This window comes from Poromitra crassiceps, assembly GCF_964638095.1.
Source record: "Poromitra crassiceps genome assembly, chromosome: 17".
Taxonomy (NCBI): Eukaryota; Metazoa; Chordata; class Actinopteri; order Beryciformes; family Melamphaidae; genus Poromitra; species Poromitra crassiceps.
Window position 1 is genome coordinate 23,562,746 of NC_139635.1, and position 13,995 is coordinate 23,576,740.

Below are 13,995 nucleotides of genomic sequence, written 5' to 3' on the forward strand. Positions count from 1 at the left end.
TCATGTCATGTCATGGAATATGGAATATCTTTCAATAATCTATGATTTAGCTGCTAAATTGTCAAATACCGCCGTCTGCTCGCTACCCAGGCACTTATGTATGTACTTAACCTAACTAACTATCCGGTGTGCACAACATTGTCAGACTAAACTCCGGCTGACACCCCAAAAACCTACAATCCGCTACAGAAAAATGTATATTGATTGTTTATTAACTGGCCCCTGGCCTTCTATCATTTCACGAAAGTGGCCCCCGGGCAAAGCAAGTTGAGTATCCCTGGTCTAGAGTATGGGGGTGTGGCCGTCGCCATCTTGGGGTTCTGAAAGCTTGCGTGAGACGGCTTGAGAACAGGGGGTTTCCCAGAGCTGCAGCTCCGCCTCCTATTGGCCCGTGATCGGCAAGCTGCACAATCACTGGACAGGTGACCTGTCAATCACACCCAAAACATCGTCTTTTATCGTCTATTTGACTCTAAACAGGTGAGTTATATCAAAATTCACCCTTCGTACAGTTGTCATGGAAGGTGAAATTAGCTATAGAGCCAGGCTGTAAACATGTTTAATCCTGTTGTCCTGTTAGGATAAGGTGTGTGTGTGTGTGTGTGTGTGTGTGTGTGTGTGTGTGTGTGTGTGTGTGTGTGTGTGTGTGTGTGTGTGTGTGTGTGTGTGTGTGTGTGCGTGCGTGCGTGCGTGTGTATGTGCGTGAGTTATGGGGGGTGGTTTGTGCCACTGACGTGCGCGCGCGCACGCACGCGCGCGTGTACGATGTGTCTGTGTGTCGTGTGTTTGGATTATGGCATGACACACAGACACATCGTGCATGCGCGCGCGCGTGCGTGCGCGCGCGTCAGTGGCACAAACGACCCCGGGGGTGGTTTGTGCCACTGACGTGCGCGCGCGCACGCACGCGTGCATGCACGATGTGTCTGTGTCGTGTGTTTGGATTATGGCATGACACACAGACACATTGTGCACGCGCGCGCGCGTGCGTGCGCGCGCGTCAGTGGCACAAACGACCCCGGGGGTGGTTTGTGCCACTGACGTGCGCGCACGCACGCACGCGTGCATGCACGATGTGTCTGTGTGTCGTGTGTTTGGATTATGGCATGACACACAGACACATCTTGCGCGCGCGCGCGCGCGTGCGTGCGCGCGTGTCAGTGGCACAAACGACCCCGGGGGTGATTGTGCCAAGTTTTGGGCCAATCAGAACACTAGATTTTAGACATGCTCCGATCACCACGAAATTCGGTGTGGTGGTAGCAGCTGCTCACCAGAGGACAGCCGCCAAATTTCGTGTCTCGACGCCACTCATTTCCCTTCAAGATGGCTGCACATATCATAAAAGTGCCGCATCGGGCCGATATTCTGTCAGGGGGCGGGCCTACCCATGGACGGCTTTTAACGGTTACTATAAACTGAATATAACAAATTATAACAAATACTACTTTTTGTTGAAGTACTTATCCTTTTAAAGCTAAAAGGAGGCACTTCCAACACCTTGGGCTGATTTCTGGAGTTATATCAATCTGACAAATCCATAATGTGTCCTGGGATTCCCTTCATATCCATGTATCTATCCATCTGTTTCTTCAACGGTGGATCTGAAATGGCTTATTTTTGAGTACGGTATGTTGCTCAGCACAAGATTCCGACGCGGCGATGTCTCACTCATGACCCCACGACCGATAAACACTGAGCACGACCAGGAGGCCGCACTTTTTAAGCCTGAGCTAGATTTGACCAGCCTTTGGCTGACCCTGGCAAAACCATTGATCCTAGAGCGATGATTCATATATCCAGGCGCTCAGCAGAACACTCTGATCGACGCAAGCAGGTGCTACAAAGTTTCCTATCAAATTGGACCGATTTTTTGGGGTTAAGCGTTGATCATTTATTAATGGGTTGTGTCCAGCAGCAGATTCAAACCTCAAGTGCTGTTTTTTCTCCTAAACTGCCCCAGAAGGTACCAGAGCACTGACATTCGGCACAGTGGATCGCATGGGCATTCTGATCATGGGCACCGAATTTGAGCCCTCTGCGGCTTCGGGGGGCCAGTTCCTCTCAAAATGGATTGGTGTTTTTAACACGTTGAGTGCCATAGCCGAGATATCTCGTCTTACATAATCCAACGGTTGAGTGCCATAGACGAGCTATCTCGTCTTACATAAACATTTTTTTTTTTTGACGGTGGGACATCAATCAACCCCTTTTACGTCTTCTATATCAATATTGGGAGGAAGAGAATGTGTATAATCTATTTTACCGACCACTAAGTGGCGACAGTTCTCTCCCAAGACAGAGAAAGCCACAGCCAGCCACAGCCAGAACCACAGCCAGCCAGCGCGCTGGAGAAAGCCAGTGTAATTTTCAAGGAAGCAGCTGGGCGAAAACTCCCTCGATCCCACACACACACACACACACACACACACACACACACACACACACACGCGCGCGCACGCACACACACACACACTCGAGCACCCCCGCGCATAAATAAGACCAGAATCGCAAAAGCTTACTCAAAGCTCTCAGCCGACACCAAGAAACAGTTTTACAGTCCAGACGGCCGCGGAGAATCCTCCCCCCGCAGCACAGACGGAGGGAGGAGCCCGGAGACACACACACACTCTCTCCCTCTCTCTCCCCCTCCCCCCAGTCCCGAGAGAGAGAGAGAGAGAGAGAGAGAGGAGAGAGAGAGAGAGAGAGAGAGAGAGAGAGAGAGAGAGAGAGAGAGAGAGAGAGAGAGAGAGAGAGAGAGAGCACACAGAGCGGGAGACAGACACGCCGCGGGGGCAAAGAACGGACAGAGATCCCCTCCCCCCAGAGCCGCGGAGCAACGCGCGAACACACACACACACACACACACACACACACACACACACACACACACACACACACACAATACAGTATACAGACTCGCCCAAGGGCACCCACAATCACAGGCAGGTGACTGTTCTGCTGTTTGATTGAATTTCACAAAACTGCGATTATCTCAGCTTGCTGTCTCAGACGCTAAAACCATGCTGTACTCAACGGCTAATATCTACATAACTACTAACTCTGCAAACTAACTCTTTTAGACAGAGAAAGCACACATTCTATTAGTTATTTTTAGATGATTGGTGTTCACGAAGTCTTAACAGAAAATAATCCTCGGCTCTTGTAAAATGAGCCAGAATCCTCAAAAAAAAAACTGGCACAACTTACCTACAGGATTGAAAAAACGGCTGGCACTCAATGTGTTAAGCAAAAACGACAATTTTTTTCTCCTAAACTGCCCCAGAAGGTACCAGAGCACTGACATTCGGCACAGTGAATCGCATGGGCATTCTGATCATGGGCACCGAATCTGAGCCCTCTGCGGCTTCGGGGGGCCAGTTCCTCTCAAAATGGATTGGTGTTTTCAAGCAAAAACGACAATTTTTTTCTCCTAAACTGCCCCAGAAGGTACCAGAGCACTGACATTCGGCACAGTGGATCGCAGGGGCATTCTGATCATGGGCACCGAATTTGAGCCCTCTGCGGCTTCGGGGGGCCAGTTCCTCTCAAAATGGATTGGTGTTTTCAAGCAAAAACGACAATTGTTTTCTCCTAAACTGCCCCAGAAGAAGGGCTGAGAGAGCCCAATTTCGGCACAGTTTACCCAATTTACACCATATGGGCATATGGCTGTATGGGACATAGAAATGTCAAATATCCAACCATAACCTTTATACTGTACCATTATAGCATCATACATTTTCTGATGTGTTACACTAGAAGGTTTCCAAATAAATAGTTTTCCTAATCCCCCCCAAAATCCAACAAAACTATGAACTGGACTAATTGACCCCATATAGTTTATTCCTATGACACAAGCGCTGTTGGGGCTGAAGATGGGCAGTCTGATGACAATGGCAGCTATTTTTCAAGCAGTTTTCAGCACCACAAATATGGTTAGACACCAGTTAGAGTTGGATTTGTTTTATTCCAATGTAGGGAAGCAAAAAAACTGAACATACAGAGCCTTCATTTGTGAAAAAAAAACTACTTTATTCCTTTAATGGTTGTAGTGTCATAGGTTGTGTTCCTACGTTATTCCTTCAAAAGTTGTAGTTGCCATAGATTGTGTTGCATACTGTAGTTGACTTCTTTTGTTGCAACGAAATGTAACTTTTCTTTCTTTTGTAGCTCGGTACCGCCCCTTGCTGGCGCTACGCGTCCAGCAGGGGTTACAGCTCGCCAAGGTCTGGGCTCAGTGCCAGCCTTTGGCTTGTAGCTCTAAGGACAAGCCCACCGCCCTTGGTGCCCAAGGCCCGGGGTGGTTGGGAGCTCTCCATGGGTCGCACTCCCTTGTCTGAGCGCCCCCTGCAAGCGCAGGGAGCCTGGCAGGGGGCACAGCGCACCTTGGTCCATGGCCACGGCCTGGCCTCGGTTGGCAGCGCTCAGGTCAAGCCCTCCGGTTGGCTCACCAAGGCTGGGCTCAGTTCCAGCCTGCGGCTTGTAGCTTTAGACCCACCGTCCTCGGTGCCCAAGGCCCGAGTTCGGTCGGGACCTCTCCCAGGGTCTCATACCCATCATCAAGGCTCGCCTTGGTCCATGGCTACGGCCTGGCCTCGGCTAGAGGCTCCTAGGACAGCCCACCATCAATGGTACCGAGGGCCCATTGTTGGTTGGGAGCTCTCCTGGGGACCGCACTGCCGGACAAGTCCGCGTGCGGCCAGACTCGAAAGAGAACGTTGTCTCCGCAGTCCCCCCAGCCTGCGGAGGTAACACTTCCAGCGGCTCACACATGGGCACCATGTTCTGATTCCCTCGGACAATATGGCAGCGATCGCCCACCTGAACAAACAGGGCGGTGTGCGGTCGGGGGCGCTGAACCATAGCGGGGATTCACCTGTGGGTGTATCCCCGTCTCCTTTCAGTGTCAGCGGTCTACCTGCTGGGACGGCTGAGTTACGACCGACCTGCTGTCTCGAGGCAATCCCCGTTATACGGAGTGGTGCCTTCACCCTCGGGTGATGGAACAGGTTTGGGCCAGGTTTGGTTGCGCCCGCGTCAATCTCTTGCATCGCGGCACGCGACACACTGCCCACTGTGGTGCTCGATCCAGGAGGACAGCCCTCGTTAGGTCATGACGCGCTAGCGCACGCGTGGCCGAGGGAGGGGCTCTATGCGTTTCCCCCGACCCCCGTGATCTGTCAGGTGTTGGACAGGGTGAGGGAACAGCGCCTCCGGCTCGTTTTAGTCCGTTTTGGCCCAGGCAGACATGGTTTGCGGACCTGGTCTCCCTGGCGCAAGATCCGCCCTGGGCGTTGCCGGTACGGGCCGATCTCCTATCCCAGGCGGAGGGGGAGGTGTTCCACCCCTCCCAGGCAGGTGGAAGCTAGCAATCTGGCTCCTGAACGGGACCAGTTGCTAGCCCAGGGCTTGCCTGATAATGTGGTATGCACTATGCAGCAAGTAGGGGCGTGGATCCAGTGAACTGCAGTGTGCGACCAGTTCTCTGTTTCCTTCAGAGCCTGCTTGACGCGGGTCAGTCCCCGCAGTCGCTTAAGGTGTACGTAGCCGCGATTTCTGCTTGCCACATGGGAATTGAAGGGAGCCCCATGGGGGCGTACCCTTTGGTCTCACGCTTCATGAAGGGGGCTGTGGAGTCTCGGCAGCTTACACCCCAGCAGGTGAGAGGGGGAGGACGACCAGCCACCACAGTGACATCAGAGCCGGGGGTTCCCAACAGAGACGCTGTTTGGGCCGCGTCATACATGAGAGGTATTTCCCAAATTACCTGTTGAATCAGTGGGAGCGCTGACAGCCGCGCACTGTCAAGCGGGGCGCACCCAGCTGAGACCGATCACTAATCAAAGTGACTAGTTAACAGGGCGGCTCTGAATGATCACTGTCTGGCTGGCTCTCCTCGAGACGGGACCTCTCCTTGCTGTCGGGCGGTATGTACGACTTCCATTCCTCTCCTTAAGAATTGTTGGCTGTTTGTTGTGCTCTGACCGCTCATGTCTCCTCTCACACAGGCTCGTTACTGGAGCTCGTAATCGAGGACTGAGCCCTGGATAACCTTGTGGAGGAAAACTCCCCTGCGTAGGCCCGCAGTCTAAACCTAGCCTACCACTGCTTCATGTCTTTTGTGCCACCCTGCCCCGATAAGGGAAGATCCTGAGTTCAGACTTTAAATAAAACAACGCACCTTGCGTTTAAACCTGCTCATTGTGTCTTGGCTTGGTTCAGAGTCCACAGGGCGCGTAAACTGTGCCCGCCGTCGCGGTGGTTTTTTCCCAAATCGGACCTGGTTACGGTGCTGGACGGGCTAACGGGTCATCTGTTTGAGCCCTTGGACTCCGCCGATTTAAGGGTTCTGTCTTAAAGACCGCGCTGCTGCTGGCCTTGTCGTCAGGAAAGAGAGTTGGTGACCTGATTGCCCTCTCGGTGCAGCAGGCCTGTATGGTTTTGGGAATGATGGGCGCAGGGTTACGTTGCGACCTAACCCGGCTTACCAACCTAAGAATATTAATGTCAGCTTTAGGGCTATGGTCATAGACTTATCAGCATTCTGTCCCCCGCCGTTCAGTTCGGGTGAGGAGTGACGCTTGCACATGCTGTGCCCAGTAAGGGCGCTCTCGGCCTATGTGGCCAGGACGCGTTCATTACGCACTCCAAACCAGTTGTTGGTCTGCTTTGGCAGAAGGCCCAGGGTGGCCTCCTTTCCAAGGATCGCTTATCACACTGGATAGTGGAGGCGATCGCTTTGGCATACTCTGCCGTGGGTAATATACCCCCGGAGGGTATCAAGGCGCATTCTACGCGGGGTGTTGCGACATCCTCTGCGTTGTTGCGCAGTGTTCAGGGGAGGACATGTGTGCCGTGGCCTCATGGTCCTCTCATCACACTTTTGTTAGGTACTACAGTCTCGACGTGTCCGGGTCGCAATTCGCGCACGCGGTGCTGGCAAGAAAGTAGTATCGTTGCCACTCTAATATGTCAGACGGTCAGGCATGAACGTTGCCATACGGCCGTGGTTCACCGGTGCCTTTCGGGTCGCCCTGTGGGGTGCTCCCGGCAGCAAGGTCGGTTGAATTAAGGCACTAGTGAGAGCTTGAGTTCGAAACGAAGTAAAACGTTGTGCTACAACCCAGGTTTTACGAGTGAGAACGAGAGCTCTCACTACCCAGCCTTGCTGCGTCGATGCGTCACGGGGTGCGTCGGATCTCAGCTGGCTGGAAGAAATGTAGAGTGGTTATCCCTGGGCTGACAGGACGTGACGTAGTCACGTGGATCCGTGTCAGCACCAGGGGGGCACCACGCCACCTACGGGTGGGTGGTCGGTTTTAATTAAAAGTAATTTTGGAGCAAAATGACAGTCTTCCATAGGGCTGCGTACGGAGCGTTGTAGGCACTAGTGAGAGCTCTCGTTCTCACTCGTAAAACCTGGGTTGTAGCACAACCCTAACGTTTTTTTGCTTCCCTACATTGGAATAAAACTAATCCAACTCTAACTGGTGTCTAACCATATTTGTGGTGCTGAAAACTGCTTGAAAAATAGCTGCCATTGTCATCAGACTGCCCATCTTCAGCCCCAACAGCGCTTGTGTCATAGGAATAAACTATATGGGGTCAATTAGTCCAGTTCATAGTTTTGTTGGATTTTGGGGGGGATTAGGAAAACTATTTATTTGGAAACCTTCTAGTGTAACACATCAGAAAATGTATGATGCTATAATGGTACAGTATAAAGGTTATGGTTGGATATTTGACATTTCTATGTCCCATACAGCCATATGCCCATATGGTGTAAATTGGGTAAACTGTGCCAGAATTGGGCTCTCTCAGCCCTTCTGGGGCAGTTTAGGAGAAAACAATTGTCGTTTTTGCTTGAAAACACCAATCCATTTTGAGAGGAACTGGCCCCCCGAAGCCGCAGAGGGCTCAAATTCGGTGCCCATGATCAGAATGCCCATGCGATCCACTGTGCCGAAATTGGGCGCTCTGGGCCCTTCTGGGGCAGTTTAGGAGAAAAAAATTGTCGTTTTTGCTTGAAAACACCAATCCATTTTGAGAAGAACTGGTCCCCCGAAGCCGCAGAGGGCTCAAATTCGGTGCCCATGATCAGAATGCCCATGCGATCCACTGTGCCGAATATCAGTGCTCTGGAACCTTCTGGGGCAGTTTAGGAGAAAAAAATTGTCGTTTTTGCTTGAAAACACCAATCCATTTTGAGAGGAACTGGCCCCCCGAAGCCGCAGAGGGCTCAAATTCGGTGCCCATGATCAGAATGCCCATGCGATCCACTGTGCCGAATGTCAGTGCTCTGGTACCTTCTGGGGCAGTTTAGGAGAAAAAAATGGTCGTTTTTGCTTGAAAACACCAATCCATTTTGAGAGGAACTGGCCGCCCGAAGCCGCAGAGGGCTCGAATTCGGTGCCCATGATCAGAATGCCCATGCGATCCACTGTGGCGAATTTCAGTGCTCTGGGGCCTTGCTGGCCCTTAAACACTCAAAAAGGAAAGCCTGTTGTGGTACCGGTAGTTCAAGTTCAAGTTCAAGTTCAATTTTATTCATGTCCCGTGAGGGCAAATTGGTTTACAAAGTAGTGTTTTTTAGAAATACATTCAGATTAGGATAACACACAGTATTACTGATTTGTTCAGTAACCAGGCACACTTGCAAATATTGTACAATACATATCATTTGTTGGAATATGCATGGGTTATAATAGGTCGTTGCTACTGCTGCTGAAGGTCGCCGCGTGCGCAGCGCCCAGGCTGCCGCCCCAGCCACGACACAGTCAGGCCTGCCGTTGCAGGCCGGTTGGTCGTTGGGGAGGGAGGCAAGAAGAGGGCTGAGGGAGACGGCTGGGGGGGGGGGGCGTCTGGAATGTGTGCTTGTGTGTGCGTGGGGGGGGGGGGGGGGGGCGTTGGGGGTGTTCAGCACTTGAGGTTTGAATCTGCTGCTGGACACAACCCATTAATAAATGATCAACGCTTAACCCCAAAAAATCGGTCCAATTTGATAGGAAACTTTGTAGCACCTGCTTGCGTCGATCAGAGTGTTCTGCTGAGCGCCTGGATATATGAATCATCGCTCTAGGATCAATGGTTTTGCCAGGGTCAGCCAAAAGCTGCTCAAATCTAGCTCAGGCTTAAAAAGTGCGGCCTCCTGGTCGTGCTCAGTGTTTATCGGTCGTGGGGTCATGAGTGAGACATCGCCGCGTCGGAATCTTGTGCTGAGCAACATACCGTACTCAAAAATAAGCCATTTCAGATCCACCGTTGAAGAAACAGATGGATAGATACATGGATATGAAGGGAATCCCAAAACTTGGCACAATCACCCCCGGGGTCGTTTGTGCCACTGACACGCGCGCACGCACGCGCGCGCGCGCGCGCAAGATGTGTCTGTGTGTCATGCCATAATCCAAACACACGACACACAGACACATCGTGCATGCACGCGTGCGTGCGTGCGCGCACGTCAGTGGCACAAACCACCCCCGGGGTCGTTTGTGCCACTGACGCGCGCGCACGCACGCGCGCGCGCGTGCACAATGTGTCTGTGTGTCATGCCATAATCCAAACACACGACACACAGACACATCGTGCATGCACGCGTGCGTGCGTGCGCGCACGTCAGTGGCACAAACCACCCCCGGGGTCGTTTGTGCCACTGACGCGCGCGCACGCACGCGCGCGCGCGTGCACAATGTGTCTGTGTGTCATGCCATAATCCAAACACACGACACACAGACACATCGTGCATGCACGTGTGTGTAGGTGTGTAGGTGTGTGTGTGTGTGTGTGTGCGTGCGTGTGCATGCGTGCGTGCGTGCGAGCATGTGTATGTGCGTGTGTGCGTGTGTGTGTGTGTGTGTGCGCGTGCGTGTGAGCGTGCGTGTGTATGTGCGTGCGTGTGCGTGCGTGTGTGTGTGTGCTTCATCTCAGAGTGGCGCTTCAAATTCGCATCACGATTAACAATGAGACAGTGGTTTTGAACTGCCCTCCGTGGGAAGAATCAACATGTAAGAGTCTGTCCAGTCTTGATTAAAAACAGTGTTTTCACTGTCTGCTGTACTGTACTCTTTTTAGAGCACACCATGTGAAATAACTCCTCTCTGGCTCACATATTTCACATGATTTCATCACATTATTCTGCTTTAGAGTTTTCCTTTGGATGGTCGACAATCATTAGGATAAGATGTTGGTGCTGTTAAATATTTCTCTTTTTAATTATGTGTATGCTTACATATTCCTCTGACTGCAGCCTCATCCTCATCTCTCCTCCTGTGTGTGTCTCTCACAGTGCAGACAGGCAGCCCCCACTCACACATTTGATTGGCTGAGTAGAATCACGTGTGATGATTTACAACACATGCATTGGTCAGCAAGTTTCCTGTGCTGTGTGTGTGTGTGTGTGTGTGCGTGCGCCTGTGTGTGTGTGTGTGTGTGTGTGTGTGTGTGTGTGTGTGCGTGCGTGCGTGCGTGTGTGTGCCTGTGTGTGTGTGTGTGTGTGTGTGTTTAAATCCCTGTTATCATTCGTCTCTTTTCATCATATGTTCATGCTCATTGCTCATGTAAGACACATCAGAGGTTTGTTGTCTTGTCTTGTAATTTAAATCAATAAATGAATATAAAGTATTAACAAACAGTAAACTGTTGAATAATTAACAGTGACATCATTAATAAAATAATAAACACAGCAGGTGTATTAGATGAGAAGCTGCTGCTGTATTGAGTCTTGTTGTCTCATCAGATGCCTGTGAGCTCACACTGGAGCCAAACACAGCAGAGAGACGCCTCCTCCTGTCTGAAGACAACAGAAAGGTGACGAGGGTGGAAGAGGAGCAGCCATATCCTGATCACCCAGAGAGATTTGACCTGCCTCAGCTGCTGTGTAGAGATGGTCTCACTGATCGCTGTTACTGGGAGGTGGAGAGGGAAGGAAGTGTTGATATAGGAGTGACTTACAGAGGAATCAGCAGGAAAGGAGGGGGTCCTGACTGTGTGCTTGGATATAATGAAAAGTCCTGGAGTCTGATCTGCTATGATGATCGTTACTCTGCCTGGCACAATAACAGACGCACAGACATACCTCTCCCCTCCTCTGACTCTAACAGAGTCGCAGTGTTTCTCGACTGGCCTGCTGGCTCTCTGTCCTTCTACACAGTTTCCTCTGACACACTGACTCACCTGTACACTTTCCAAACTTCATTCACAGAACCTCTATACCCTGGGTTTATGTTGTTTAACCCTGGTGCCTCCTCAGTGTCTCTGTGTCAGTTAGAGTGAGAGAGAAACACACTGTGACAGATGCTGACATGATGCTTCACTCTGTACAGGATCACACACACAGCTCTCATATAATAATGTCAAGTAATCAATGCTGATACTGTATTCTAATAGATAAAGGAGTGATGATGATAATACAGCATGCTTTAAAGTCCTTAGTTTTAGCTGCAGTGTTCTAAGCAGAGCAGATGGTATTAAATGATTAGATTATAGTATTTAAGTCTGTCCATTTTATTTGTAAGAGCTGGAATAGAAGACAAATCTAATCTTTTTAAGTCAGATATGACAGACTGTCCTGACATCCCACATGTTCCCAGGTGACTGTAGAGTATTTATTTTTCTGACAACTTTTCCTCCCTACATTTAAACACAAATATCTACTCTCTACTCACATTTTCAAAGCAGGCTCGTTACTTCAGTTTTAAAGCACAACAGTCCGTGTGGGTTATCCTATGTTGGTAAAACCACTAGGAAATTAAAACAACGCATCAGTGAGCATAAGAGTTCCATACGACGAAACGATCGTGATTACCCTGTAGCTATACATTTTAATGATTTTAAACATGATATTTCGTCCTTACGGTTTTTTGGATTGGAGCAGGTTAAGTTACCACCTAGGGGTGGTGACCATGACCTTATCCTGAAGAGACGTGAAGCGTTCTGGATCTATTCTTTACAAACTTTGTCTCCCAAGGGTCTGAATGATGAACTGCCACTTAATGTGATGTTGTGATCTTAACTTTTTCTAATTATTATTACTATGTATGAAATGCTACAGTTTACTAATGTAGCTTCTCTCTCTATTGCCCAGGTACTGAACTCCATATGGATGCCCAGTTGTCTGCATTTGAATGTTCTGTTCTCCTGTCGTGCCATCTAGTTAGTAGAACACTTAATTTGTGTTTTGCCAATTGTTTTCTGGGCCTTAATTGATGGGTTAGCCTATTTTTTTAACTTTTATGGCATTTCTTATTTTATGTGCCTATTTGATATACTAGCATGTTCCTGCTCTGTGTCTTTGTTGGGTGTTGCATATGTACTGGTCCCTCTGATTAGCTGACTACACACAGTCTGGGGGAGTGTTTTGCCTGTTACCTCAATGTCTCTGATTGGCCTCATCTAACAAGGTGAAGGCTAGACCTGTGGTGCTCTTTTGTTCTGTATTTTAACCTGATGAAGGTCGATAGACCGAAACGTTGTGTTTATTAAAAGTTTTTTTTTTTGCAAGTAATTGACAGTGTGCGGGACTCCTCTTTATCTCTCATACGTACTGCATCTCCGACGCACCTGCCTTTAAGAGTTTGAAGGTGTGCATCAGCTTCTCTCTGACTAAAGCACAACAGACAAAAACATGTAACGTTTGTTTGTCTCACTCACTCTGTCTCGCGCTCTCCCAGCTTTCCCGCTAGTGCCAAAAACATCCGCGTGCGTCCCCCTTCTGTATCAAGCCAAAGAGGGTGGAAGGAAAGAGTGTGTTGCACAGTAGTGATGCATTATTAGAAACAGCCACTAGAGGCGCCGCCGCCATCTTGGCCTCTAAAACAACAGCAGCAGCAGCACAATGCATTTTGACCGGGAGGGATAATTTAAAGTTGAAAAATAAGCTATATGGCATTTGCAGGCGGCATGTTTTTAGCCTACTGGATGCTGTTTTTACCATAGACAGCCTGGCAGGTTTCACTAGTCTCCTTAGGGGCCAAAATGGCGGAGGCTGCTACTGCGTGCTGTCATGTTCTTTGGTTAAGCTATAACCAACGTGAACAACACCACTTCCTGTTATGACTTTCAAAGTAAAACACATTTGACGTTTGATTGAATTATATAAACTGCCAAAGTGAAAATAATGTATTAAAAGTGACAGGCTAAACCTGTAACATGTCACATCATCATCATCAACGATGCAATGTAATGAGGGAGACGGAGTAGATGTTATTTTAAGGATTTATTTTTAAATTATCGCCTAATTGAACTTTTTTGTGGACAATTATATCAGACACAAATGATTAATCAAAGTAAAGTTTTTTTTATAGGCCTACATCCAGTGTAAATAGTTTAACTACATTTTGCAGTAGCTTGCTGGTAGTTCAACTACATTTATATTTGCATAGTGAGTCAGTCAAATAGCCTAATTAAACTACTATTTGGTCATTTTTGTGTAGTTTAACTACTCAAACTACCAACTATAAATTTATTTGGGCAATAAAATGAAAGGAATGTAGGCCTATACATTTATTTTATTTTACCATTACTGATGAACCAGAACCCCCTTTGACAGGACTGCCCCTTTTTCTTTCATCCTGATCGCTTTGAAGGCACCTATACCCTGCTGAAAAAACCAGCATGCACCAGCATAGCTTTTTATGCTGGTGTACCAGCATCCCAGCATCGCATGCTGGGATGCTGGTAAATTTGTTGTGTTTTGAAAACACAACAAGTTATGCTGGTGGTGTGACCAGCATGGGATGCTGGTGGTGTGACCAGCATGGGATGCTGGTGGTGTGACCAGCATGCGATGATGCTGGTATGCTGGTGGTGTGACCAGCATGGGATGCTGGTCACATATGCTGGTCTTGTGACCAGCATGGGAAGCATACACCAGTACACCTACAGTATGCTGGTGTGCTGGTGTGACCAGCATACACCAGCTATTCTGGTGTCAAAACACAACATGCTGGTCTATGGTTGAATGCTTGTTAACCAGCACCCCATGCTGAGAGT

The 13,995-nt window shown here is 49.3% G+C and overlaps 1 protein-coding gene across 1 annotated transcript in view; it reads left to right on the forward strand.

Moving 5' to 3' along the window:
* LOC310791950 (protein NLRC3-like) overlaps positions 1-12,446 on the forward strand; it is a 37,123-nt gene extending 24,677 nt beyond the window's left edge. Inside the window, exon 8 of the mRNA XM_083653632.1 lies at positions 10,742-12,446. Within this exon, the coding sequence (XP_083509758.1) occupies positions 10,742-11,277 (536 nt within the window). The 3' untranslated portion in view covers positions 11,278-12,446. The remainder of the gene's footprint in view (positions 1-10,741) is intronic.
* The last annotated feature ends 1,549 nt before the right edge of the window (positions 12,447-13,995 follow it).